Genomic DNA, 26987 nt, shown 5'->3' on the forward strand with positions numbered 1-26987 from the left:
TCTCAGGGAATAGCTGGTGGAGATAGGAAAGCCTTCGCTCTAAATGGCAATGGTAAGCCCAAACCGGTGTGGCTCAGTGGATAGAGTGTCAGCCTGAGAACTGAAAGGTCCCGGGTTCGATTCTGGTCAAGGGCATGTACCTTGGTTGTGGGCACATCCCTAGTAGGGGGTGTGCAGGAGGCAGCTGATGGATGTTTCTAACTCTCTATCCCTCTCTCATCCTCTCTGTAAAAAAAAAAATCAATAAAATATATATTTTAAAAAAAAATGGCAATGGTAGCGCCAGATGTGAGCAAAGCCGAGCAGGGCAGTGGCACCTGATCGCCTAAATGAGAGTATTCTGCCACAACCACCAGCAAAGGCAAATCCAAACCGTGGGTGTCGGGCACAGTGTGCCCACCAGCCTGGCAGGGCCCGTGATGTGGGCAGTGGAATGACACACCTAAGCGTATATCGTGTAAGTGGTTCATCAATAACAGCGTGGACAGAAGCCTGGCCAGGTCATCAACCTGGTTCATGAGACAGCCGTCTCAGCAAAAATCCCAGGAAGAGAAAAAGGAAATGTCTGGAAATGAATCCTCTGCACTTGGTAGAAAATTGGTAAAAAAAAAAAAAAAAATAATAATAATAATAATAATAATAATAATAAAAATAACAATAATAGCCAGTTTGGCTCAGTGGATAGAGCGTTGGCCTGCAGACCGAAGGGTCCCAGGTTGGACCTTAGTTGTGGGCACATCCCCAGTAGAGAGTGTGCAGGAGGCAGCTGATGGATGTTTCTCTCTCATCGATGTTTCTCTCAATCCCTCTCCCTTACTCTGTAAAAAAAAATCAATAAAACATTTAAAAAATAATAATAAGATTAGCTTGATGGGGTTTCTCTACAAAACCCATGAAGCAGGAGCCAACACATGTCAGACCGGAGTGCCAGGGTCTCAGAGACGGGTGCTGGCACTCCCGGGGGACAGTGGAGGACAGCCTGCACTGGTTGTCTGGGGCGGAGGGCTCTGGGGCTGTTCGGTCCTCTGGGTGAGACTGGCCTCTGCCCCGAGGAGCCAGCATGTGAGCGGAGGGGCCTGCCAGCCCGGAGGCCTTGCCTGGATGGATTCAAGAGGGTGCTGGTGGGTGGTGGCTGCTGTGAGTGCTGAGCCTTGGTGGGCAGTGTACCTACCTGTGCGGGATGTATGCACAGAGGTAGCATGTGGTATGGTGCGTGTGGTTATGCACACACCACGCACACACACATGTACTGTGTCACAATGGAGTACATACGTGTACTTGCACATAGGTGTGTGCATGACTGTGTATTCATTTGTGTGTGATTTGCCTGCTTAAGCACACATGCATTATCTTGTGTGCATGTGTGTATGATGTCTATGTGGTACCTGTGTGTGAGCATATGCACACATTACATATGATGTCTATATTGCACACGTGCATGTCTATAGGTATGTGTATGTGTTCACATGTATACGGTATATGCATGGTGTGTGTTCATGTATGTCTATGTGTTTGGCATGTATTGTGTGCCCATGGTATCTGCATGTGTGTGGTAGTGACAATGGTGTGGATATGCTGTGCACATGTGCACCGTATGACAATGGTGTGTGCACATGGGTGTGCACGTGTGGTGTGCACATAATGTGTGTACATGCGGTGTACAGGGTGTGTGTTTGTATGTGTGTGGTGTGCACATAATTCCTGTGAGTGTCTGTCTGCTGTGACTGCGTCCCCTTCTCTGGGCTGACAGTTACTTTCTTTGGAGCCACATCTGGCAAACTGACTAGTGACACAGGACATGACCCTCCTGGGCCGTCCCCTTCCGTCCTGCAGCGTGTGGTGCAGGGTCCCAGGGAGCAGAGGGAAACGGAGGAGATGGCCCCCTCCCCCGAGGACCTGGGGTGGCGGGGTCCCAGGTTGGCTCATGTGCTGCTGGCCACTCGGTTACAGCGTGCGGATGGGCAGGCCTGGGTGGCACGACCTTGGCCTTGCCAATGTGCACCCAGTTGAACAGCTGTGTTTGAGGTCACGGCTTCCGGTTGTGCTCTGGGTGAAGGGCCTGATCTAGTCACCTGTCCACTAGCCTGTCTGCCCATTGGTGCACCCACCAGCCCCTCACTTCCACCACCACAGCCTCCCAGCTCCCTCCAGCCCCAGGACCAGTGAGAGTGGAAGGAATGGGGAATAAAGGAGGGCGTCCAGGCGGGCTTTCCCTGGGCGGGGCTTGTCCTGGGTGGGTTTATTATGGGCGGGGCTTTCTCTGGGCGGGGCTTTCTCTGGGCAGGGGAGGTCCAGGTGGGGCTTGCTCTGGGTGGGTTTTCTCAGGGAGGGGCTGTGTGCCCTCTTGACTTTGCCTGGGGGGGGATTTTTAAACCCTTCTCCGAAGCCCCCCCTCCCCAGGGGCCTGGGGTTGGACGGTCAGCGTGGACAAGCCACTTGTGTCTCTTGAGACCATGCTCACCACTGTCAGGGCACCTAGCTCTGAGCCCGAGGCTTGCTGACAGGATGTGCCAAACAGTCTCTGTGCAAGCTGTCCCTGCCTGGGACTCAGTGTGCCCGCCCACTCGCCTGCAGGGCAGCAGCTTCGGGGCGCCCTCTGGGCCGGTGGTCCTGCTGTTTCTCTGCCCTCGGCTGTAGCCTAGCGGTGGGCCCACCGCCCCCTCCTGGCTGCCTCTTCTGGGTGCTATTCTGGGGCCTGGACCTTCCCTCCTCAGGAGGCCCAGCCCAGGCAAGGGGAGATTTTTACTGTCCCTGGTCCCTGGGGGGGGGGGGGGGCCCGGGCTGGGCCCTGCCAAGGACACCCTGGGTCCACTGTCCCTACGTGCTCCCCTCCCCTGCCGCCTCCTCCCACCGCTCCAGGCCTGCCCCTGCCACAGGCCTTCCCGCTGGACACACCGACCCCTGAGCTCTCCCTGAGTCCGGTCCCAGTGGCAGCGTTACCCCACCTGCCTTCCTAAGAGCAGGAGCTGGTCCTGACGCCACCCAGCCCAGCTCAGGGCAAGGGGTGTGGTGACTGGGGCAGGGAGAAGCCAGGGAGGGTGGGCAGAGAGGCGTCCCCCTGTGAGGTCTCCAGGCCACCAGGTCCCCGTGGAGGGCAGTCTATGGCAAGGGCCCGTGGGACGCTGAGGGGCAGTGGTGCCCCCAGCCCTGGCCCAGGTGGGGGGCTTCTGGCCCGGGTCAGCCCCGGGAGCTGTGGGGGCGGAGCCTCACCTGGCCGAGAGGATGATGACCCGGGCCTCCAGCTCCCGCGCCTCCATCAGCAGGGCCGTCACGTTCTTGGTCCCCGGGTCGAACTGCAGCACCTTCTCTGCCTGTGGTGTGAGCGGGGGCGTCAGCGGGCGGCCGGGCAGGGACACAGCGCCTCCGGGGCGAGCGTTGGGCCGCAGCCACTAGGGCCGCCCAGGCCTGCACCTGCCACCTGCCCTGTCCACGCGCCTTCCTGGCGCCTGGCCTGCCTGACCTCGTCCTTCCTGCGCCTGCTCGCCGGCCTGCGCTGCCTGCTCTCAGGCCTCTCTCTCTGCCTGCCACTGTGGTCCTCTGTGTGCCGAGCATGCAACCGATGGGCCGAGACGCAGAGAGCGTGCAGCGGACGGACACCGGGCGAGGTGTGGATCGCACCGGGAGCGGAGACGGGGCGGACGTGGCCCAGACCACGGAGGTCCTCTCCGCCCGGCTCCGCTGCCCCGCAGAGCAGCCCGGACCCCAGCGGGCAGCTGGCCGGGCGAGCTCCCTCCTGGGTTCCACGCGGACACCCGGGGGCCCCGTGATTCGCATGCACTTCCTCCTCCTGCAGCGGCCTGCTCTCCCGCAGGCCCCGGCCAGCGGGACCAGCGCAGCCTGCCCGCTGCTGCCTGCGGCTGCCTGCTCCTGACCTCGCTGTCACTGCTCGGCCTGCGCTCGCCTGGGCCCGGGCCGGAGGGCGGCCTCGGGCCGGGCGCCGGCCAAGCCCCTGCTGTGGGTGGCGTGCAGTCCATGCATATATACCTTGGGTCCGCGCTTGTTGTCATAGGACAGTTGGTCGAGGTTGTCATAGTTCCTTTTTTTACTCTGATGAATAATGTGCACAGAGAAAATATGCAGACACAGAAGAAGATTATAAACGGTTGAAAATGACGGCGCGAAAGCAATCACACCACCTCCTCGGCACGTCTGCAGATGGCGCGTACCTGGAGCTCGCAAACACCTGGGCCCGGGGCGGGGCAGGGCCGGGGTGCTGGGGACAGGGCCGTGGAGCTGGCTCTCGAATCAGTCATACGTGGGAGGAAGGCGCCCCTGTTCCCCCCATGCCACACGGATCCCAAGGGACCCCCTCTTCCCCCCGTCCCCACGCCGCCCCGCCCGCCATGCACCTGCTGTGCCCACGTCAGTCCTGAATGGGGTAAGCAGCCTCTCCAGGGCCTGCCCTGACTCCTCGCCTCCCCACACCCTCCCGGGCCTTCCTAAGGGCCCGTGCTCTGTCCTCAGTGACTCACTGACTGCCCTCTGGAGAGGAGAGGGATTGTGTACACGTGTGTGCACAGGGAGGCAGGCCCGTGCCTGGGAGCATGAGCCTACGTAAGCCATAGGGCGTGTGTGAGGGCGTGTGTGTGTGTGTGTGTACATAGGAACATGTGTGTGAGCTGGTGGGTGAGTGTGTCCAAGGCCACATGCCTGTGCCCCGGTGCCCGGTGGCTGGCCTGAGGGAAGGGTCTGGGGAAGGTGTGGAGTGACCGTGAGGGTGTGCATGTGTGGCTGGTGTGGGGGTATCTGGTGAGGGTGGTTGTACACTGGGCATGTGAGTGTGTGAGACCCTGGTGGGTTCGCCACAGGACCTGCTTGCCCAGTTTGGGGTGCTAGCAGCCAGCCCTCCCTCCCAGCCTCAGCTGACCCCCAAATAGACACCCCCAGGCCCTCTGGGTCTGCTCTCAGGTTCACCCCCCAACCAGCACCCACTCTTCCTTCGGGGTCTATGGCACTAAGCCTGCTGACGCCCTCTGACACCCCAAGAACATGCTCCCCCACCCCCTGGCCTGCTTCACTACCCCCTCCTCTCTGCCTCCGCACTCTGGGCCAGCTTGGCGCTCCCCCTCCCCGGGGCTGGGGCCAGTGCTGAGGGCCAGGCTCTGGCTGCGGCAGCCTCTCCCAGGGCCTCTGGTGAGCACCAGGTGGCAGGGGGCGGGCAGTGAGGGGGGTCACCTGGACCCCCAGAGATTGCAGTTCTTGTCACTCAGCAGCCCTACAGCGTGGGGGCGGGGCTGGGAGGGGTCGGTGTACCCCAGGAGCAGGTGTCCCATGGCCTCCAGGCGGAGCCAGCCTGTGCTGGGAGGTGAGAGAGGGGGTGGGGCCTGATGGGGCAGAATCCAGGTGGAGATTGGTGGAGGGTGATGGGCGCTGTGAGGTGGAGGGAGGGGCCGTTGAATGGTGGCAGCTGGGAGGCAGCCCGGCTCTTTGGGAGGGGCGGTCCCTGAGCAGTGCACCCCGTGGCAGGCTGCTGGGGAGGGGCAGAAACGGCCCCAGTACTGAGGGCAGAAGGAGGTCCAGACACGGACCCCGGAGGGTGGGCTGGGGACTCAGGGGCAGTAAGGAGGGTCCAGACGGGGACCCAGGGGGGCGGGCTGGGGGACTCAGGGGCAGGAGGGTCCAGGGGACCCCGGAGGGTGGGCTGGGGACTCAGGGGCAGGAAGGAGGGTCCAGGGGACCCCGGAGGGTGGGGTGGGGGACTCAGGGGCAGGAGGGTCCAGGGGACCCTGGAGGGCGGCGGGCGGGTGTTTGCGGAGCTCCAGGCGGCCCTGCCTCGCCCGCTGGGACGGACACAGAGGAGATTCGGACTCGATGGCAGAAGCGAGTGAAATGAGCCGAGGACAGGCCGGGGCGGGCGCCGGACGAGGTGCTGGCATGCAGGATGGAGAGAGACAGCGGGCGGCGGCCGCCCGCGCCCACCTTGGACTCGCGCTCCTCCAGCAGCGTCTCCAGCCGCTTCTGCGCGGCCCGGCCCTCGTGGTCATCGCTGACCAGCAGGATGATGTGGTTCCAGCTGTAGACGCGCATCATCTCGAACCACACGCTGGACTGGTGGGAGTAGGGCGGCACTGTGCGCAGGAAGCTCAGGTGGATGCTCTGCGGGGGGTGGGGGGGGCGCGGCTGAGTGTGCGGCTCCCCCTGCTCCCCCCTCCTCCCCACGGTCGCACCCGCCCTCAGCACCCCACGGAGCCGGCGGGGGGTGTGGTGAGCCCCACCTCCCCACGGCCAGCTGCCGCCACTGGGTGATGTGGGCTCAGAAAATGCTCCCTGAGCCTGACTCTGGCCGGCGTGGCTCAGCGGTTGAGCATCGACCTATGAACCAGGAGGTGAGGGTTCGATTCCTGGTCAGGGCACAGGCCTGGGTTGTGGGTTGGATCCCCAGTTGGGGGCGGGCAGGAGGCAGCCCATCCGTGATTCTCTCTTATCATTGATGTTTCTCTCCCTCTCTCTTCCTCTCCGAGATCAATAATATCCTATATAATAAAAGGCTAGTATGCAAATCGACCAAATGGCAGAAGGACCAGTCGCTAAGATGCACACTGACCACTAGGAGGCAAACACTCAACACAGGAGCTGCCCCCTGGTGGTCAGTGTGCTCCCTCAGGGGGAGCTCCACTCAGCCAGAAGTCAGGCTCATGCTGCCTTTTCCTCCTCCTCTGCAGCAGTTGGACATCCCCCAAGGGCTCCAGGACTGTGAGAGTGTGCAGGCTGGGCTGAAGGCCCAACACCAGTGCACAATTTCATATGCTGGGCCTATAGTAGCTACACTAATAAGAGAGAAATATGCAAATTGACCGTACCTCCAGGACACCCATCAGACAATCAGGAGTATGCAAATTAACCCATCAAAGATGGTGGGTTAATTTGCATATGCAGGTGTGGCAGGGCCGGGTAGGGCAGGACACTTGCTATGGGGAGGGTGGGGAGCAGAGGGAGCTACAGGAGCTGCACTCTGGCCGGGAGCGAAGACTTGCAAAGGCTCCAGGGTGGTGGCTGGGAGCGAAGCCAGGGGAAGGAAGGCCTGTCCTTGCAGGAATCTCTGTGCAATGGGCCTCTAGTATATATATATGGTTCTCCCTGACATTCAGCCTCTCAGATATCCCCACTGGGCTTCCCCCAGGTCCTTCCCAGTGTCAGGTGACCAGGATATGTCAGGAGGCTGTGCCTCCTGCCCTGTCCTTGGGCTCAGCATCTCCAGGGGGGGAAAGGGGAAGGGGCCCCATCTTCCCAGCTGGTCCCCGGACTGTCCAGGCAGCACTGGCCGCCCCACTGGTGACTCTGCGACCCCCAATCTTGTGGACCTGGGACCTCCAGACTGTTTTCCACCTGCTCCCCCGTGGCCTGGGTTAGTGCCTTGGAGCCCAGGGCAGGAATACCTCTTCAGCCCTGGCTGGTTGTCCCAGTGGTTAGAGCATCTTCCCACAGGCCAAGAGGTCCTGGGTTCGATTCCCAGTCAGGGTACATGCTCTGATTGCGGGCTCAATCCTCAGTGCAGGAAGCAGCTGATCAATGATCCTCTCTCATCATGGATGTCTCTTTCTCTCTCTCTCTCTCCCTTCCTCTCTGAAATCAATAAAAATATACTTTAAAAAACAAGAATGGTCCTTTGGCCCTCACTGGTTTGGCCAACTGGTTAGATCTTGGCCCATGGATCAAAGGGCCTTGGGTTCAATGATCAGTCAGGGCATGGACCTCAGGGCAGGGTCCAAGCCTGGGTAGAGACGGGTGTGGGAGGCAACCAAGCAGCGTGTCGCTCACATGTACTGAGTGTGTGGTGTGAGGGTGTGTGTAAGAGAGACTGTGTGGTGTGAGGATGTGAGTGTGTGTGAGAGAGAGACTGAGTGTGTGGTGTGAGGGTATGTGAGAGAGACTGAGTGTGTGGTGTGAGGGTGTGTGTGAGAGAGAGACTGAGCGTGTGGTGTGACAGTGTAGGTGTGTGGTGTGAATGTGTGGTGTGAGGGTGTGTGTGTGTGAGGGTGTGTGTGTGAGGGTGTGTGTGAGGGTGTGTGTGTGGTGTGAATGTGTGGTGTGAAGGTGTGTGTGTGTGAGGGTGTGGTGTGAGGGTGTGTGTGTGGAGTGAGGGAGTGGTGTGAGGGTGTGTGTGTGGTATGAATGTGTGGTGTGAGGGTGTGGTGTGAGGGTGTGTGTGTAGTGTGAATGTGTGGTGTGAGGGTGTGGTGTGAGGGTGTGTGTGTGAGGGTGTGTGTGTGTGAGGGTGTGGTGTGAGGGTGTGTGTGTGAGGGTGTGGTGTGAGGGTGTGGTGTGAGGGTGTGTGTGAGGGTGTGTGTGTGAGGGTGTGTGTGTGTGAGGGTGTGTGTCTGTGGTGTGAATGTGTGGTGTGAGGGTGTGTGTGAGGGTGTGTGTGAGGGTGTGGTGTGAGGGTGTGGTGTGAGGGTGTGTGTGTGAGGGTGTGTGTGTGTGAGGGTGTGGTGTGAGGGTGTGTGTGAGGGTGTGTGTGAGGGTGTGTGTGAGGGTGTGTGAGGGTGTGTGTGAGGGTGTGTGTGAGGGTGTGTGTGAGGGTGTGTGTGAGGGTGTGTGTGAGGGTGAGAGCTCGCACAGCTGCATGTGCTGGCGCCTCGCCCTGGTCCCGGAGCCCAGGCCGGTCTGAGCAGCCGCCCGTGTGCCCGCAGGCACGGCCAGGCGGGGCGGCCGGGCGGCGGGGGAGGCTCACCTTGTCCGAGTAGATGGACATGCGGGTGGTGAGCCCCAGCACGGGGATGCGGTAGAAGCCGGCGGTGTAGGACACGGGCGTGGGCGTGAAGTGCTCGTTGGGGGTCGGAGGGTGGCTGACGAGGATGGCGTAGACCTGCGGAGAGGGCAGCGTCAGCGTGAGCGTCACCGGCAGCGTCAGCGTCAGCGCGAGCGTGGGCGGCCGTGCCCTCACCTGGGCCGTGTCCGGCAGGGCGCGGGCGGGGGCGCCATCTGTGCCCACAGGCAGCACCCCGCCCCGCCTGAGATCCACAAATGGCGGGTGAGTCAGAGGCAGAGGCGGCCAGGCTGGTGGCGCTGAAGACAGTCAGCGGCAAGGCACCCCCCTCACAGACAGGGTGAGGCCCGCCCCTCACAGACAGGCTGAGGCCCGCCCCTCACAGACAGGGTGTGAGCCCCGCCCCCTCACAGACAGGGTGAGGCCCCGCCCCCTCACAGACAGGGTGAGGGCCCCCCTCACAGACAGGCTGAGGCCCGCCCCTCACAGACAGGGTGTGAGCCCCGCCCCCTCACAGACAGGGTGAGGCCCCGCCCCCTCACAGACAGGCTGAGGGCCCCCCCCTCACAGACAGGGTGAGGGCCCCCCCCTCACAGACAGACTGAGGACCCGCCCCCTCACAGACAGGGTGAGGCCCCGCCCCCTCACAGACAGGCTGAGGCCCCGCCCCATCACAGACAGGGTGTGAGCCCCGCCCCCTCACAGACAGGGTGAGGCCCGCCCCTCACAGACAGGGTGTGAGCCCCGCCCCCTCACAGACAGACTGAGGCTCCCCCCTCACAGACAGGGTGAGGCCCCGCCCCCTCACAGACAGGGTGAGGCCCCACCCCCTCACAGACAGGGTGAGGCCCCGCCCCCTCACAGACAGGGTGAGGCCCCACCCCCTCACAGACAGGGTGAGGCCCCCCCCTCACAGACAGGCTGAGGACCCGCCCCCTCACAGACAGGGTGAGGGCCCCCCCTCACAGACAGGCTGAGGCCCCCCCCTCACAGACAGGCTGAGGCCCCGCCCCATCACAGACAGGCTGAGGCCCCCCCCCTCACAGACAGGGTGTGAGCCCCGCCCCCTCACAGACAGGCTGAGGCGCCGCCCCTCACAGACAGGGTGTGAGCCCCGCCCCCTCACAGACAGACGGAGGCCCGCCCCCTCACAGACAGACTGAGGACCCGCCCCCTCACAGACAGACTGAGGACCCCCCCCTCACAGACAGGGTGTGAGCCCCGCCCCCTCACAGACAGGGTGAGGCCTCGCCCCCTCGCAGCCGGGGTGCAGGTCCAGGGCGGCCCTGCTCTTACATAAGCGGCTGCATTGCGGTGTCCCGCAGGCTCATTGGCATTCAGCGGTCGTGCAGGGCGGATGGCTCCCATTGCGCCACCCCAGTCGTGTCCTCCCCCGCAGCCTGGCTGCCTGGCTTCCCCGCTGTGCCCGCTGCCTCCCGCCCCAGCCCTGCTCCCGCCTCCAGCACTGGCATGTCCCCAAACGGGCAGACCCGTGGCCGGGGCGGGAGGAGGGGAAGGGGGACTAGAAGCCAAAGCAATGATGCCCGGGGCGCCATCCTGCTCAAAGCCCTGCTTCTCTGGCTGGACAGGCGCCTCCGCTGGACCCGGAGCCCCATTCCCCCCCCCACACACACACCGACTGCCGGTCACACGTCTGCACACACTGGTCAGGCCTGAGCCCTTCTGAGGGGTCCCTGGTGGGTGGCAGGTGCCCAGTCTGGGGGCCAGATGGACGCTGGCTGCCAATGAATCCAGCCCCTCCAGCCCGAGGCAGCTGACGGGCCCTCTCCGCGGGGGGGAGGGGGGGGAGAGAAGGAGGAAGAGGAGGGCTGGAAGGTGGATGGAGAGGGAAGGGGAAGAGGGAAGGGGGAGGGGGAGCTGGGGCAGGGGCGCACCTGGCTGGAGATGAGGTCCTCGCACACGGACAGGGCCATCTGGATGGCGTTGGGCTTGTGGGTGACGGACGTGGCGTTGAGCTGGATCTTCCAGGCGCCGTGCCGCTTGTTGGCCTGGTTCACGGCCTCGCGGAACACCTGCTCGTGCTTCCGCGTGCTCAGCACCGCGCCGATGTTGACGATCTTGGGGTCGCAGGCGGCGCGGGCAAAGGAGCAGGAGAAGAGCAGCGCGAGCGGCAGCAGCCGCATCCTGCTCATGGGCGGCGGGCGGCGCGGGGCCCGGCGCCTCCCCGACCCCAGCGGGGGCCCCGGCCGGCCTGCGCGAACCCGACCCCGCGGGCGGCGGGCGCCGGGTCCCCGGAGCCTCAGGCCCGGGGCGTCCTCGGGAGGGAAAGGGGTCAGGCGCCCTCGGCCTGAGGAGGGACCGTCCTGGGCGCGCGCGGGTCCGGGCACCGAGCGCCGGCGCTGTCCGCGGTGCTGACGGTGCGGGTCCTGACGCTGCGGCGACTGCGGCAGCTGCGGAGCCGGGAGCGGGACCGCGTCTCCCGCCCCGCCCGCCGCCCCCGCTTCCTAACACGGAGCCGTGGGGGCGCCTCCCGCGCCGGAGCGAGCGCGCCGCCGGCGAGCCTGTGCCAGCGCGGGGCGCGCGGGGGAGCCCGGCGCTGCGGGTGCGGGTGCTGGTGCAGGTGCGCGCTCCGTGGAGGCGTCGCAGGGACAGAGCCCGAGCTGTGAGCGGCCCGCGGGGGGCGGAGTAAGGGGGACTTCCCGCGTCACAGTGCGCGGCCCCGGGTGGCTCTGAACACGACCGCATGCTGCGTGCCCGTGTGTGTGCGCGCCTGCGGGCACGAGCCCTCCTCCTCCTCCTCCTCCTTCTCCCCCTCCTCCTCCTCCGGGATATTTCGGGAACATTCTGGGGCTGGAGACCCAGGGTGTGGAGGGGCCTCAGCCACATCCTCCTGGAAGAGCGGGGGGGCGGGGGCTCTCTTCTCCAGAAGCTCAGACATGAGGGACTCCCCACCTGCCTGGCCTGAGACTTGGACCCCCCCCCCCCAAAGGCTGAAGGGAACAGAAGGATGGCAGGCTGCCGGGCGAGCTGGACCTCCCAGCAGAGTCTGGGGGTCTGGCCCCAACCCCGCAGTGGGGAGACCAAGGAGCAGTGGCCTCAGCAGCAGAGGGGACTGAGGTTAGACTCCAGGAGGGACCTGCGGGTAGACGTGTGTCTTCTGCTCCCCCCCCCCCGGAAGGCGCCTCCTAATTCCCTCCCCGCACCCCCATCCTACCTCCCTCCAGAGCCCCGCTCCTCCCTCTGGTCCTGGTGACCCTAATTCTTTGTCCCCTCCACCCCCAGACCTGCTCCCCTTCCCTAACCAGAAGGATAACGGAAGCTCCGCCCCCGCCCGTGACATCACCGTTTCCAATAGCAACTGAGGGCTTTTGCTGCATTCCCAACAGCAGAAGCCCCCCCAGTGGGGACAAAGCAGGTCGCCCCCACTCCTCAGTGCCGCTCTGAGCGAGGAGAGGGGAGGTCCACGCCTGGCCCGCCAGCCCCCCTCCCCTCGCATCCCCTGCCGTTCTCACACCGGGCTGAGCCCCCGGAGCCCAGCGCGGGCCTGGCACAGAGTCGGCTGCAGCTTGGCGGGCTCCCCCTCCGCCCATTCACCTCAGTGAGGGAGGCAGGGCCTGAGGCTGATGGCTCACATCCTGTGCAGCCCCTCCCGCCTCTCTCTGCGATGGAGGCTCACCGTGGGGAGACCCCCAGCCCCCCAGCCCTGAGGATGCTTACTGCTCCCAGGGCTCACCGAGGGCCCAGAGCTGGCCCCGGCCCCAAAGGGTCTGTGGCCCTGGCAGGCCCCAGCCTGGAGGCTGCCTGGGTGCAGGGGGTGGACGGCCAGTGGGTCAGCCAGCACAGGGGCAGGGGGCGGGGGTTGGTGCCGAGCTGCGGGCCTGTCTCTCCCACCTGCCCACCCCCTCCTCCAGTGGGAGCTCCACGGACCCAGAGAAGCAATTTCTAAACATCCAGGACCCTGTGAGCCGGGGGTTATGCAGCGGGGAGCCTGCATGTGGGTGGGAGGGGGGAAGGGAGAGTGTTTATCCAGGGGAGCCGTCAAACCCCGCACAGCAGGGCCCTATTTCCGTCAAAATGGGGCATCAGCACCCCCTGCCCCCCCCCCCATCCCCCAGGCCCAGGGGCTGCAGCTTCTGCTTGGAGCCCCTCGCCAGCTCCCCGACACCCAGGGGAGGGGGAGGCCAGGCCTGCCCCTGGATCACAGGCTCCTGGCAGGAGCCAGGCTCCCGTGTTGAGCTGGAGGCTTCCTCCACCCCCATCATGGGTTGGGGTGAAGCTAGAGAAAGTCTTTTTTAAGAAAATGTATTTTTAAAAATGGATTTCAGAGAGGAAGAGGGAGGGACAGAGAAGTAGGAACATCAGTGATGAGAAACACTGATCGGCTGCCTCCTACACGCCCCGGACTGGAGATCCAGCCTGCAATCCAACGAGGGTTCAACCAGGAACCGAACCTCAGCCTCCTGGTTCATAGGCCGATGCTCTCACCACTGAGCAGACTGGCCAGGGCTGGAGGAGGCCTTTGACTGGCTGCCCTGCCTTGGCAGATGAACTGGCTGAGACAGGGGGGAGGCCCAAGGAGACCTGAGCCCCGGCCTCTGCCCAAGGGCTCCCCGTGGGGTGTTCTTGGGGTGCACAGCCCCCCATGCTGACTCATTCTGCCCAACAACACGTGGAGGGACCCGCTCCCGCCCCTCCCTCACTCCAACCACCAGCACTCCAGTAAGGGCTGTCAATCATCAACACAGCCCCTCCTTGGTCTTAGCCCATTGGCTGAGGGAGTGTCACATGGCCCAGGCAGACCAATCCAGGTTCTTCCCCAGGATTTTAGCCAGACAGAGCCTAGGACAGGAGCCCACATCTGCTCCTCTCTGGGGGTTCGCCCTGAGGACAGGGCTCTCGCGCCCCGGGAGACACAGTTCTGCTGGGAGGAAGCCAGTTGGCGAGGATGCCAACAGGCCGGCCTGGCAGGTGTGCGGGAGGATGCTCAGACACCTTCCCAGGCCCAGGATGAGCCTTCTTCCCAAGGCCCCTGCTGGGAGGGCCCCCTCCAAACTGGGGTGGGGGGGCTGGCTGCCAGAAGGCCTCATCGGGGTCTCTGTTCCCTGATCTGGGGAGACCTGAGGGCCTCCCAACCCGGAGCAGCTGCCGACCCCGGCGGTGCTGACAGCCAGGCACACACCCTGTCCGCACGACGTCACCGCCTGCCTGCCCCGGGTCCCTCGCCCGGGAAGCCATCTTCCCAGCATCACAGGGTCCCTGCACATCCCAGGTGGGCAAGACCCATCACCTTCCCTCACCCACAGGCATGACTGGCACCTACTGCACACCAGGCACAGCCCAAAGGGCTGGGCAGCAGCAGCAGCCAAGTTAGACCCGACTCATCCGCCCGCCAACGAGGACCTCAGACCACTGCATGCAGCGTCAGGCACTCGGGGAAAAGGAAACCGGAAGGCCGGCGTGGCCCCATGGTGGAGCATCGACCTGTGAACCAGGAGGTCAGGGTTCAACTCCCGGACATGGCACCTGCCAGGTCGTGGGCTCCATCCCTAGTGGGGCGTGCAAGAGGCAGCTGATCTGTGATTCCCTCTCCTCATTGAGGTTTCTCTCTCCCACCTCCCTTCCTCTCTGAGATCAATAAAACATCTATACAGGGTATGGATCGTACAGAGCGGGGAGGGCGGAGAGGAACCAGCTGGGTTCCGGGACCGGTTTCGTTGCCTGATCTCCAATCGAGGGTCTTGGTCCAAGACCTACGACAAAGAATAACCATCGCTTTATTTCCGACATTCGCCTGTGTTACAATCCGCCGGTGCCGCCTGAGCCTCCGTTGGGTCCAAGGCCCAGCGGCCCGTCCCAGGATGGAAGGAAGTCACACTGGACCCAGCGGCTCGCGGCCTCGGTGCACACACGTCAGTTTAATCCGCAAAATCCCTGCCGCGGGAAACCTCGTGTCACACGTCGCGTCCTGTGGCCTCGCTGTCTGTCCTCGGCAAGGAGGCGGGATTTGGGAAAACCTTCAGCCCCGGTGCTTCTGGGACCCCGTGGAGGTTCGCGGGGCTCTCCTGCGGGGCCGGGAGCAGGAGTGCGGCCACTTTGAGCCCCGATGTGTCCCCGGTGGTCTCGGGGTGCCCACAGGCCCCGTCTGGCAGGGGGAGGTCCATTGGAGTGGCTCCCCGCGGCCGTGTGCGGACAGAAGTGCGCTCGACGTCCATCTCCCTCCTCGTCCTACCTGCCCCAGTGCATTCTGGCCCCGGCATCCAGTCCAGCCGGTCACCGGCCACCAGGAAGCTGCCCCCAAGCAGCCGCAATGGAACGGCCCCGGGACCTCGGAGCCCTCCCTGTCCTCAGCGAGGCTGTCCCCGGGGGAGGGTCCCACGTGTGTTCTGTCCAGTGAAAGGGCCCCTCCCACCCCGCCTCAGACATGGAAGCAGCTGTCCAGGCTCCAGCGGAACGTGATCCTCCTCTTCCTGGCCTTCCTGCTGTGCTGTGGGCTCCTGTCCTACCTCAGCGTGGCCGACCCGTGGACAGGTACCCGCCCAGGAGCCCGGGGGCTGCGGAGAAGCCGAGGCAGCAGCGGCTGAGACAGCCCGGGAGCCGTGAAGGGCAGGGACTGGGCAGCACACCCAGGGGAAGGGGCGTTGTGTCCCCAGCCTCCTGGCTGGACACGGCATGGCTGCGAGTCCTCGGGCTGCTCCCGCGTCTGCCGTGGGCAGGTGTCCGCCCACCCGCTGCCCTGAGCTGCGGGTTTGACAGGAAGCTGACAGGCTGCTGCGGGCCCAGAGTCCTGCCCCGAGTGGAAACGTCCGGGCCACGCCGTGGGGCTGTGGGTGGGGGTGCGGACAGACAGCCACGGGCGGGAGAAGGGGCTCTCTCTCCGGCTGCTCTTGATGGCACGTGGGGGCCGCCTGGGCCTGAGGGTCCTTGGTGAGGAGGCAGGAAGCAGGCGGGGTGTCCAGGGAGCTCTGAGGTCCTCGGGGCCTGGGCGCTGGAGCTGAGGCGGGCCTCTGGTTCAGCCCCGCATGGCAGGCCGGCGGAGGAGAAGGGGAGGCCCGCACACCCGCCCGCCTTGCCGGCTCCTCGGAAGGCAGATGCCGACCCGGGACAGGGCCCGCGGCCGCCGCCTCAGGTACGTGGCACTGGTGTGGTCAGGCGGGCACCGGCTCGGTCCCAGAGGCCTGGGGACAGGACGCGGGTTCCCACCGATGGCCAGGACTGTTCCCGCATCTGATGGGCGTCTCCCCCTCACACATCCGGGTGGTCCGGCGGCCCCTGGGGAAGGAGGAGGCGGGTCTCCCTTCCACCTGGGCTGTGTGCCTGCTGCTCCCGGGCCTGGGTTTGGTGGTGAACAGGGCAGCCCTGTCCTCTCCCTGGGCCAGGGCAGCCTCTCTGAGGACAGCACCCGGAGCAGCACTGGGGGGGAGGGCGTCAGGTCAGGGCACCCCAAAGATGCGGGGGACACACGGCAGGATGACGGGGGAGGCAGGAGAAGGAACAAGGCTCCTCAGGGAGAAGACCTGTCGGGTTGGTTGGTTGGTTGGTTAGTTAGTTGGTTGGTCAGTCGGTCATCAGGCAGCAGGAGCCACAGTGAGTGCCGGGCGGAGGCTGCCTGTGGTGTCGCTTCTGGAAAGCAAGCAGAAAGGGACAGCATTCGGTGTCACAGCCTGGCATGGACATCGGGGTCTCAGACGGACCCCTAGCACACAAGCGGCGAAGGAGGAAGCAGCCCGACTGGACACACTGGTCAGAGCTCACCTTTGGTCTTTCTCCCTCTCCCTTCCTTTCTGAAATTAATTTTTAAAAAATTTAAAAAAGGAGGGATGTTCTGACACACGCTAGGACACATATGACCCTTAAAGACATGATGCTGTGAATCAAGACAGACACCCAGACCTGCCTGTGAGGTCAGCAGCACAGGTGGACCATGGACATGGCCGGGCCACGGACAGGGGCAGGACCACGGACACGGCCGGGCCACGGACACAGCCCTGCAGAGCTGTCAGGTGGCAGCCAGGTGTCCCGGCTGTGGAGAGGGATCCTGAGCAGCTGCGTGAGCCCTCCTCGGGGAACCGGCTGCAGCACAACGGGCACCTGGGACCCCCCCATCCTTACCTCCCGTTGCTGCCGCCTGCAGGTCTAAGCCGGCCGAGCATGGGTGCTGGGGTCCGGGCCTGCCTCCCACATCTGCACACTGTGGAGGGGATGAGGCCCAGCTTTGGCCCCAGAGCTCGTGGCCCCAGGCTCTGAGGGGGGCCCTGAGGGCAGGCTCTGAGGGGAGACTCAGAGGGGAGGCTGCTGGACCCCAGACGCGCCCCCCTCCCCCCATGCAGGGCTACCACGTGGGGCAGGACCATCCGAGAGGGAACAGGACACTCCTTCCGGGTGACCCCTGGGTGGAGAGTTGCCGGGGCCCGCAGGCGTCCGTGCTGAGGGGGCTGGAGCAGGAGCGGTGAGGGCGCTCCTCATCTCTGCCCGGCCCCCCCTCTGCCGAGGCCACGGGCCCAGAGCGGGCGGCTGCCTACTTCACACAGGACAGGCAGCCCTGGGTGCAGCCGCGGGAACACAGGAACATGGACACGGGGACGCGGGGACACTGGTACTTGGAGATGCAGAGACGGGAGGAGGGGGACACGGAGACGCGGGGCGGGGGGCAGGGGGACACGGGGACGCGGGGGCAGGGGCACAGGGCCGTGGGCGTGGGTGTGGTGACAGGCACGCAGGGGTTACGGCACAGGGACACGGGAACACAGGGCCGGGGGCAGGGGGGCTGGCACACGGGGACGGGCACGGGGAGGTGACACAGAGCACACAGGGGGCACGGGGAGCACGGGGTGCACGGGGGCACCGAGACCGAGACACAGGAGCAGGGGCACGGGGTCACGGACACACAGGGGCAGGAGCAGAGGGACGGGCACGTGGGGACGGGGGCGCGGGGGCATGGGGGGCAAGGGGAGCAGGAGGACACGGGGACGGAGACACAGGGGCACAGGGACATGGGGACACAGGGGCAGGGGGAGGAGGAGGACATGGAGACGGGGGCCGGGCAGGGACTGGGGGCTCCGGGCGGCGGGGGGGGCCACGCCCGTGCCTGGTGTGATGTCGGCTCATTGTCATCCTCTGTTGCCTCAGTGACGGCCCTGGGACTGGGACCCTGGCCCCCCAGCGGCCAGAGCTCCCCAGGTAGCACCCAGCACCCAGCCCCAGCCCTTTCCCGCACCAGGCCGGCGGCTGGGCAGAGCCGGGGGCAGCCTGGCCGGGGGCAGCCTTGGGCGGGGTGTCGCTCCTCCCCTCTGCAGCCTGGGGGGGGGGGGGCGGGGCGGCTCTGGGGGTCTGAGCCTCCCCCAGGCCCTGGACTGGGCTCTGGGCAGGGAGGTCCTCTCGGTCCTCAGGCCGAGGCCTTGGCTCCCCCGCTCCCCAGGCTTTCAGCAGCGACATCCTGACTGCCCACCCTGCCTGAGCCCCGGCCCGGCCCGGTTTTTCAGGGAAGGTGCCCGGGCATGAGGGGCATGGGGCACCCCACCCGCACGTTCCAGGGCTCCCTCCCTCCCTCCCCCTTGGCCGCCTGCTCCCCCCCACTGCTCCCCCCCTCCCGCCCCGCAGGGGGACCTGGCCCAGGACACTCAGCGGGGCACTGGTCACCCCTACCGCCTGGCGCCTGGCACGGGCATGGCATGAGCTGGCCCGTCTGGTGACCAGCGGGGAGGGGAGCGGGGAGCGGGGAGCCGGGAGAGGGGGGCGGGGAGCAAGCCCCAGCCCCAGCCCCGGCCCCGGCCCCGGCCCCGGCCCCGGCCCCGAGCCCCCAGCCTCCGCGGCCCCACAGCGTCCGTCTCCATGGCGACACGCCGGCCCGCGCCAGAGCCCGCCGGCCCCGCCCCCGGTCACGTGAGGCTGCCCGCCGGCCACGTGACCGCCCGCGGTGCGCCCTGCGAACATGGGTTCCCGGCGCCCGCGCGCCCTGCCCGGGGCCCTGGCCCTGCTGCTGGCGCTGGGGCTGCGCGGCCCGGAGGCGGCAGGTAAGTGGGGCCCCCGGGCCCCCCGTTCCCCCCAGTGCCCCCCGGCGGCCGGTCCGCTCAGCGGGTGCCCTCCAGCCCGCAGCGCCCCGGACCCCGGCTTCCGGGAGGACTACTTCCCGCAGCTCCTGGACCATTTCAACTTCGAGAGGTTCGGCAACCGCACCTTCCCGCAGCGGTTCCTGGTGTCAGGTGAGCTGGGGGGACCCCCCCGAACCCCCAGACCCCGAACCCCGATCCCCCCGCCGCCCGATCCCCCCCCCCCAACCCCCAGACCCCGATCCCCCCCCCCCGCCCCGGCTCACCCCCCCCCCCGGTCCTCCCCTCCGGCTCACCCCCTCCCCGGTCCTCCCCTCCGGCTCACCCCCTCCCCGTCCCCCCCCCCGGCTCCCCCCCCGGACCCCCCAGAGCGGTTCTGGCGGCGCGGCGCGGGCCCGCTCTTCTTCTACACCGGCAACGAGGGCGACGTGTGGACCTTCGCCAACAACTCGGGCTTCATCCTGGAGCTGGCGGCGCGGCGGGCGGCGCTGGTGGTCTTCGCGGAGCACGTGGGTCCGGGCCCGGGGCGGGGGCCGGGGGCCGGGGGCCGGGGGCCGGGCGGGCGGAGGGGGCCCTGGGGCGGGCCGGGCGGGCGGAGGGGCCGGGGCCCGCGCTCACTCCGCCGCCCGCAGCGCTACTACGGGAAGTCGCTGCCCTTCGGCGAGCGGTCGGCGCAGCGCGGGCGCCTGGAGCTGCTGACGGTGGAGCAGGCGCTGGCGGACTTCGCGCGGCTGCTGCAGGCGCTGCGGCGGGACCTGGGCGCCGAGGACGTGCCCGCCGTGGCCTTCGGCGGGAGGTGGGTCCCCCTCCGCTCTCCCCGGGACCGAGGGCCTCAGGCCTCGCAGGTCTTCCCGGCCCCGGGGTGGGGGCAGAGGGGCGGGGGGGCAGACGGGAGGGGGAGGTTGGGGGGCAGAGGGGAGGGGGGCAGAGAGGGGCTGGGGAGCAGAGGGGAGGGGCCGGGAGGCGCACGGGGAGGGGGTGCTGTGTGTGGACCACAGCCTGGGTCTGTCCGGACCAGCTACGGCGGGATGCTGGCCGCCTACATGAGGATGAAGTACCCCCACCTGGTGGCCGGGGCGCTGGCGGCCAGTGCGCCCGTGGTGTCGGTGGCGGGCCTGGGCGACCCCCACCAGTTCTTCCGGGATGTCTCCGCGGTGAGTGGGGTGGGGTGAGGGGGGCTGGGCCGGAGGAGGGGATGGGGTTCGGGGCCTGGCCCCGGTTGCAGCCACCATCCTTCCTCCAGGACTTTGAGGCCCAGAGTCCCAAGTGTGCCCAGGCCGTGCGGGACGCCTTCCAGCAGATCAGGGACTTGTTCCTGCAGGGGGGTGAGGAGGCCGCCCGCTGGCCAGCAGCCCCCAAAGGCCTGGCTTACCCCACCCCTCCCTTCTCTGCACTCCCCTCCCCCCTCTGCATTCCCCCTCCCCCAAGCAGCCCCCAAAGGCCTGGCTTACCCCCACCCCTCCCCTCTCTGCACTCCCCTCCCCCCTCTGCATTCCCCCTCCCCCAAGCAGCCCCCAAAGGCCTGGCTTACCCCCACCCCTCCCCTCTCTGCACTCCCCTCCCCTCTCTGCACTCCCCCTCCCCTCTCTGTACTTTCCCCCCCCCAGCAGCCCCCAAAGGCCTGGCTTACCCCCACCCCTCCCCTCTCTGCACTCCCCTCCCCCCTCTGCATTCCCCCTCCCCCAAGCAGCCCCCAAAGGCCTGGCTTACCCCACCCCTCCCTTCTCTGCACTCCCCTCCCCCCTCTGCATTCCCCCTCCCCCAAGCAGCCCCCAAAGGCCTGGCTTACCCCCACCCCTCCCCTCTCTGCACTCCCCTCCCCCCTCTGCATTCCCCCTCCCCCAAGCAGCCCCCAAAGGCCTGGCTTACCCCCACCCCTCCCCTCTCTGCACTCCCCTCCCCTCTCTGCACTCCCCCTCCCCTCTCTGTACTTTCCCCCCCCCAGCAGCCCCCAAAGGCCTGGCTTACCCCCACCCCTCCCCTCTCTACACTCCCCCTCCCCTCTCTGTACTTTACCCCCGCCTGCAGCCCCCAAAGGCCTGTCCTCCCCCCCCCCCCCCAGCACAGGACACGGTCAGCCGGCTGTTCGGCACCTGTCAGCGGCTCTCGGGCGAGAAGGACCTGGCCCAGCTGTTCGGGTTCGCCCGGAATGCCTTCACCATGCTGGCCATGATGGACTACCCGTACCCCACCGACTTCATGGGGCGCCTGCCCGCCAACCCCGTCAAGGCAAGGACTCCCCACACCAGCGCCCAGGCGGGCAGGCCGGCCAGCTTCCCAGGGGGGCGATGCTAGCCCCTGAGGGCCACCACCCCACACAGCCTGGGGCCGGGCAGGGGAGCGGGCAGGGTGCAGGCCGGGGGGCTCCGGCTCCGCTGAGGCTCCGGCTCCCCCAGGTGGCCTGTGGCCTGCTGCTGAGTGAGAGCCAGAGGATCCCAGGGCTCCGTGCGCTGGCAGGTGCGTCCACCTCAGCCTGGGCCCTGGGTCTGAGAGGAGGCCCCAAGGACACCCCACATCACCCCCTCCCCCATGGCCCAGCCTGGGGTCACTGCCACGGGCTGAGGGAGGTCTCGGCCGGGCGGGCAGGCGCTGCTGCTGCAGACGGGGCCTCGCCCTCTGGGCACAGAGGTCCTGAGCGGGCAGGTGGGGGGTCCCGGCGCCCGCTCAGCCCCCTCTCCCCAGGGCTGGTGTACAACTCCTCGGGCACAGAGCCCTGCTACGACATCTACCTGCAGTACCAGGCCTGCGCAGACCCCACCGGCTGCAGCTTGGGCCCCGATGCCAAGGCCTGGGACTACCAGGTATGGGGGGGCCTGGGGCTGCGGGGTGAGGGGGGGACGGGTGCTGTGGGGGGAAGGGGACCGAGGGCTGCAGGGTGGTGGTGGCCGGGGTGTCCAGTGGCCGCGGGGGTGGTCAGGGCCAGGGGCTGTGGGGAGATAGGGGCTGCGGGGTGACGGGGGGCTGCGGGTGAGGGGGGCTGGGACTGGCTGGGCGCCGGGCGCTGAGGGAGGCTGCCTGCAGGCCTGCACAGAGATGAGCATGACCTTCTCCAGCAACAACGAGACGGACCTCTTCCCGGCGCTGCCCTTCACAGAGCAGCACCGCCAGCAGTACTGCCTGGACACCTGGGGCGTGTGGCCCCGGCAGGACTGGCTGCACACCAGCTTCGGCGGGGCCGGTGAGGCTGCGGTGGGCGGCCGGGCTGGGTCTGACCTGCCGCCCAATCTCACTGAACTCGGGCCCCCCTGGTACCCCCACCTGCTCTGCCCCTTCCAGACCTCAGAGCCGCCAGCAACATCATCTTCTCCAACGGGGACCTGGACCCCTGGGCCGGGGGCGGGGTGAGTCCACGCTGGCTCCCCGTGCAGCCGCAGCGTCCCAGGAGGCCCTGGGCCTGGGTCATGTCCACACCCGCCTGCCCCTCCCCCTCCTGGCTGACGGGACTGGGCCTCCGGTCACCTCCTCCAGGAGGCCCGTCCGGCTGCACCCCACGGCGGGCGTGTGCAGGGGCACGGGGGGGGGGGGGGGGGGAGGCTGCCCAGCCCCCTCCCCCTGACGGCATCTGGCTGACAGATCCGGAAGAGCCTGAGTGCCTCGGTCCTGGCCGTCACCATCCGAGGGGGCGCACATCACCTGGACCTCAGGTGGGCCGCCCTGGGGGAGCTGCCCCGGCCCAGCCCCCGGACCTGGCAGGTGCTGACCCCGCCTTCCACCTGCCCCTCAGGGGATCCCACCCGGCCGACCCCCCGTCCGTCCTGGAGGCACGCCAGCTGGAGGCGGCGCTCATCGACCAGTGGGTGGAGGAGGCCAGGCGGGCGCAGCAGAGTCTCTGAGGCTGAGGGGCACGCCCCCCGCTGGGAAGGCGAGGACTCTGCAGGAGTGCTTGAGGGCGGGGCCTCGCAGCTGGGGCCTCGCCAAGCCCCCGGGGGAGGGAGTGGACACAGTGTACACTTGCCCACCTTCCCCGCCAGCCACAATAAACATCCTGAGCCCCAAGTGTGCTGTTTGTGGGTGATGGGGGCCTGCGATCACGGGGCCAGCTGAGCTGCGACACAAAAGCCCAGAGGCCACCCCAGCGATTGCACTTCCCTTCTCCGCCAGGTTCACCGTCACCACCCATCCCAGCCCTCCCTGCCACCCCTCCCAGTCCTCCCAACCACTCCTCCCAGCCCTCCTCCCCCTCCCAACCCTCCCCACCATCCCTCCTATCCCTCCCTGCCCCCCCTCCCGGCCCTCCCCGTTCATCTCTGGGGGCCCTAGGCACCAGTGCCTCAGGCCCAGCCTGCAGCAGAGGGCAAGGCCAGTCCGGCTGCCCGGCCTGCGGAGCCAGCCCTCCGCCCTGGGGCCTGCGTGGGGGGAGGGGCCCCGCAGGGGGGACTCATAGGGGGTGCGGCAGCCACAGGGGGGCGCCAGAGGTCACTTCACGGCTGCAGCTTTCCGACCCAGGAGAGGGGGCTGGGCCCGGGGCCATGGGGAGTCAAGGGCAGCATCTGAAGGCCCGGGCCCTGGGAGGCTGTAGCCGAGGGGTGTCTGTGCCCCGGAGGCCTGGCTTCAGAGGGAAGTACGTTTCCTGAAGTGGCTGAGGGCAACAGGCTGCCCACCTACCATGGCAGAGACGGCCTGTCCCCTGGTGCTGGGGGTGGGCCCAGGTGGTCTCTGCGGACACTAGTGGGTCAGTCCTCAGGCCGACACTGCAGGAGGGGGAGGACACCCCCAGGCCCCTCGGGCCACCTGGAGACCACGCCTGGGAGAGCAGCACATGGGGGTGAGGTCCCAGTGGGGTGACCAGCCCTATGCCCTCCCACCCCACGCCAGGCGTGGGCGGCGCACACGTACGCACACGCGCACACTGCAGCGTCGGAGCAAATCTGCTTTATCCCGAGTGCAGTCCGTCCCGTCGGGAGGCCGGGCGCAGGGCACACCTGCCACCTGCCCGCGACCCCACGGGATCCCTGAGTCCAACACGTAAACAGCACAGCCAGCCAGGAGCCCCGGTCATGGGGTCACAGACCCCGAGAGCTCAGACAGGACAGGGCCCCACACAGACCCCGAGGCCGGGCTGCTCCGGTCCCTCGCTCTTGCCCTGAGCCGGGCCCCGAAGCCCGTGCTGCTGGCTTTGTCCAGGTTTCAGGAATGTGAGCCATGACGGATCCTCAGGAGGGCCCACGCGGCGCTGGTCGCCTCCTGGTCCCTGACCACGTCCGAGGGAACCACGGCCGGGCAGACACCCGCTGCCCACGGCCACCCAACTCCTCAGCCCGGCACGGCCGGTCCCGCTGCCTCCTGGCCCGTCGTCCAGCTGGGCCGACGCCACGGCCAAGGTCAAAGGAGGGTGGGCCTGTCCAGGGCCAGGCCCTCCGCCACCGGAGCGAGACCCCTACGCAGGGGCCCAGATGGGCAGCGGGTGGGCCTCGGTGTTGAACACGTAGGCGTCCAGGCTGAGCAGGTCCGTGTCATCGGAGAAGAGCAGGAACAGGTACTTGAGCGTCTCCCCCAGGAAGAAGCTCTCCATCTTGTCCCTGGGCTGTGGGTTGTGCGGGTCCTGGACGTTGCTGATGGAGGAGTAGCCACCCGAGGGCACCTGGAGGGGCCGAGGCAGGGTCACTGCGTGGCGGGGCCTGGGGTGAGGGCATCGAGGGCCCGGGCTGGCTGCCCAGGCGGTGCCAGCTGCCCGGGGACTGACGGGCACGCTGCCTCCAGAGCCCAGCAGAGGCCTTGCTCCGGCCACTCCCAGCTCCGCCCAGCGCGGTGGCCCTGGCAGGGCGTGAGCCCTGCGCTGGTCCTGGTGCAGTCTGGGAGAACAGGCTGCCGGGCCCGGGGTGGGACCCTGCCCACCTGGCACCTGGGGGGGCAGGGGCGGGGGGAGGGGCGTGAGGGCGGCCGTGCTCACCCGTGTGTACGTGTTGAAGCTCTGCAGGATCTCCCAGCCCCAGTCCTGGTACTTGCGGTCCCCGGTGAGGCGGTACAGGTAGAAGAGGCTCTCCACAGTCTCCGGCCGCAGCAGGTTGTGCCTGTCGGCCGGCTGGGGGCACAGGCGGCGTGAGGCCCACACCGGCTCCGGCCGCCCGCCCGCCCAGCCGCCCGCCGCCCGCCCTCACCTTGACCTGCACGTCCTTCTGGTCCTTCTGCGCGTGCAGGCTGAAGTGCGCGATCTCGGGGCTCAGCCCCGTCGCCATCTGCCGGTTCATCTGGTAGCAGGTCTCCATGAGCGCGCGGGCCAGCTCCATGTGGTCGGTGGGCAGCCCGTAGTGGGCGCCCAGGGCCAGCGTCCCCGGCAGGAAGCACACCAGGTGGTCCTGGAAGGGAAGGGCCTCCTCACCACAGAGCCCGCCTCCCTCCCAGGAGCCCTCGGGCCCCCGCAGGAGCAGACGCCCGCGGCGGCCTGGCCTGGCCTCCCCCAGCCCCCGGCCACGGTGGGCACAGCCTCCTTGTGCTCTCCCGGCCTCCCTCAGGCCCGCGCAGAGGCCAGGGCCAGGGCCTGCCCGCAGCACGCACCATCTTGGCGCTGAAGCGGCCGTGGGCGAGCTCCCCGACGAAGGTGAGCTTGCTGGGCTCCGATCGGTGCAGCAGGTGCCTCCTGACGCCCTCGATGGCCTCCAGGTAGTCGTCCCGCAACCTGGGAGCAGGCCCTCCTCAGACGGGGCGCAGTGGGCGGGGCCTGCTTCCCAAACAGGCGGTCCCCCCACCAGCAGGAGCCTGGAGGGCCGCTCCCTGAGGGGAAGCCCTGGTGGGAGGGGCAGCTCCCCCGCTCCCCCCTCCCCCCTCCCCCCCGCCCCGGGGTGTCCGGGTCTCCCAGGCCCAGTGGGCTGGCACTGTAGGGAGCGGCCCACTAGCTCCCAGGAACGGCGGAGGGAGCCGGGGGCCCTGGGCCCTCACCAGCGGGACCCTCCTCGGGGAGGGAGCTGGGCCCGCAGCCAGCACCAGCTCAGAGCGCCCCGGAGCGGGACGGCGGGGGCCTCACCGTGCGTCCTGCCGCCGGCCCTGGATCCACTGCTTCAGCAGGTACTCGTAGTAGCTGTCGGCCCGGGCGCCCAGCGTGAACACGCCGCCGTGTGTGAAGAGGCCGCTGTGCGTGTTGATGAACATGGGCACCAGCCCGTCCTTCTTCCCCGACAGGTCGTGGACGCGCCGGGTCACCTCCTCCGCGGCCTCCTGCAGACGGGAGGGCAGGTGGGCGAGGCGGGCAGCCAGAGGGCTGGGTGCACCCCGCCCTGACCATCCAGCCCCGGGCAGCAAGGTCTGTGTCCCAGACGCTGCTCCTGGCCACCGCCCGGCCGGCCCACACCTCACAGCACCCTGCTTGTCCGCAGACGTGGCCGCCTTGGGGCCAGCAGCCAGCACAGGCCCCGACGCAGGGCTGGCCTGTCCTCTGGGCCTGAGGCCACGCTCCTCCTGGGGGGAGGCAGGCACATCCCCGAGCCCAGGGCTGCCGACTCCTGTCCCTAGTGAACGCCTACCCACCCTCCCAGACCCGCCGCCCGGCTCGCCCGAGCACACCGTTGCCTGGGCAGCACCACCAGGAGCTCCCCGGGCCTGTGCACCTTCTCCGAGGTCAGGACCCCGCAGGGGCGCTTTCTGGGTCTCTACCCAGCACGTCTCCCTCCCGGCTGCTAACTTCCTCTGATTCTGTTTGGTCTCCAGCGGCTGCACACGCCTGGAGGCACGTCGCAGCAACAAACAGCTGACGCTGAGGCTGTCACTCCACCTCAACACGAAGCCGGCACTTGCACCGAAACATGAGCTCGGCCCCATCCATGGGCCACTGCAGGCCACGGAGGCCACCGGTGGGGACAACCACAATCCCACCAGCACGTCAACACGTCTGAGCCAGGCAGCCATGACAGGGCCTCGCATGCTACCTCCGAGGCGGGGGACACGGTGCCACCAGAGCCTGTGCCACCAGCCGCCAGCTCTGTCAGGGCCAGGCGGGGCAGGAGGGTCTCCCCAGCCAGCAGTGCCTCCCGGGCCTGAGCCCTGGCATCGGTGAGGCGGAGAGGCAGGGCCTGGCGGCCGGGACCAGTGCCGGTCGGCACCCGCCGGGCCGAGCCAGCCTCCGCAGATGGCAGGCCGTACCTGGAACTTGTTGTCGCCCGTGAGGCGTGAGAGCTCCCGGAACTCCAGCTGGATGCTCGTCACCTCGGCCACCGTGCTGTCCGAGGTCCACCAGGGCGGGTGGGCCACACCAGTGCCGATGTTCACGTCCGAGTACGGGATCTTGGAGGGCGTCCGGAACGCCGGCATCAGCCGGTTCCCAAAGTCTTCCTGACACACAC

At 67.4% G+C, this 26987-nt stretch overlaps 3 protein-coding genes across 13 annotated transcripts in view; 1 reads left to right on the forward strand and 2 right to left on the reverse strand.

The window, feature by feature from the left end:
* The window catches only part of GRIN1 (glutamate ionotropic receptor NMDA type subunit 1), a 24635-nt gene extending 13621 nt beyond the window's left edge, over positions 1 to 11014 (reverse strand). Inside the window, exons 1-5 of one of the 8 annotated variants that reach the window (XM_036416817.2) lie at positions 10603 to 11014; positions 8672 to 8806; positions 5920 to 6096; positions 3985 to 4047; positions 3211 to 3311 (exon numbers count right to left, since the gene is read on the reverse strand). In XM_036416817.2, the coding sequence (XP_036272710.1) occupies positions 3211 to 3311; positions 3985 to 4047; positions 5920 to 6096; positions 8672 to 8806; positions 10603 to 10860 (734 nt within the window). In that variant the 5' untranslated portion in view covers positions 10861 to 11014. The remainder of the gene's footprint in view (positions 1 to 3210; positions 3312 to 3984; positions 4048 to 5919; positions 6097 to 8671; positions 8807 to 10602) is intronic. The other 7 variants (XM_036416822.2, XM_036416820.2, XM_036416824.2 and 4 more) reach the window with 7 other exon arrangements.
* MAN1B1 (mannosidase alpha class 1B member 1) overlaps positions 5118 to 26987 on the reverse strand; it is a 25526-nt gene continuing 3656 nt past the window's right edge. Inside the window, exons 8-16 of one of the 3 annotated variants that reach the window (XM_036416860.2) lie at positions 26788 to 26976; positions 25676 to 25866; positions 25210 to 25330; positions 24813 to 25010; positions 24605 to 24736; positions 24090 to 24295; positions 13345 to 13350; positions 13303 to 13313; positions 5118 to 5128 (exon numbers count right to left, since the gene is read on the reverse strand). In XM_036416860.2, coding sequence (XP_036272753.1) covers positions 24092 to 24295; positions 24605 to 24736; positions 24813 to 25010; positions 25210 to 25330; positions 25676 to 25866; positions 26788 to 26976 — 1035 coding nt within the window. In that variant the 3' untranslated portion in view covers positions 5118 to 5128; positions 13303 to 13313; positions 13345 to 13350; positions 24090 to 24091. Of the gene's footprint in view, positions 5129 to 13302; positions 13314 to 13344; positions 13351 to 22098; positions 22196 to 23573; positions 24296 to 24604; positions 24737 to 24812; positions 25011 to 25209; positions 25331 to 25675; positions 25867 to 26787; positions 26977 to 26987 lie in introns of those variants that run through there. The other 2 variants (XM_045573880.1, XM_045573881.1) reach the window with 2 other exon arrangements.
* Positions 18530 to 22648, forward strand: DPP7 (dipeptidyl peptidase 7). 2 transcript variants are annotated; one of them, XM_045573896.1, is made up of 13 exons: positions 18530 to 18678; positions 18754 to 18867; positions 19084 to 19223; positions 19347 to 19510; positions 19733 to 19868; positions 19958 to 20039; positions 20777 to 20943; positions 21111 to 21171; positions 21397 to 21515; positions 21736 to 21892; positions 21991 to 22055; positions 22288 to 22358; positions 22439 to 22648. In XM_045573896.1, exons 1-13 carry the CDS (start codon positions 18597 to 18599, stop codon positions 22545 to 22547), a joined length of 1467 nt encoding a protein of 488 aa, XP_045429852.1. In that variant the 5' UTR covers positions 18530 to 18596; the 3' UTR covers positions 22548 to 22648. The 2 variants fall into 2 exon arrangements, with proteins under 2 accessions (XP_045429852.1, XP_036272889.1); XM_036416996.2 differs by having other exon boundaries at positions 18582 to 18691; positions 18746 to 18867.

This window comes from Pipistrellus kuhlii, unplaced genomic scaffold (assembly GCF_014108245.1).
Source record: "Pipistrellus kuhlii isolate mPipKuh1 unplaced genomic scaffold, mPipKuh1.p scaffold_m20_p_57, whole genome shotgun sequence".
Taxonomy (NCBI): Eukaryota; Metazoa; Chordata; class Mammalia; order Chiroptera; family Vespertilionidae; genus Pipistrellus; species Pipistrellus kuhlii.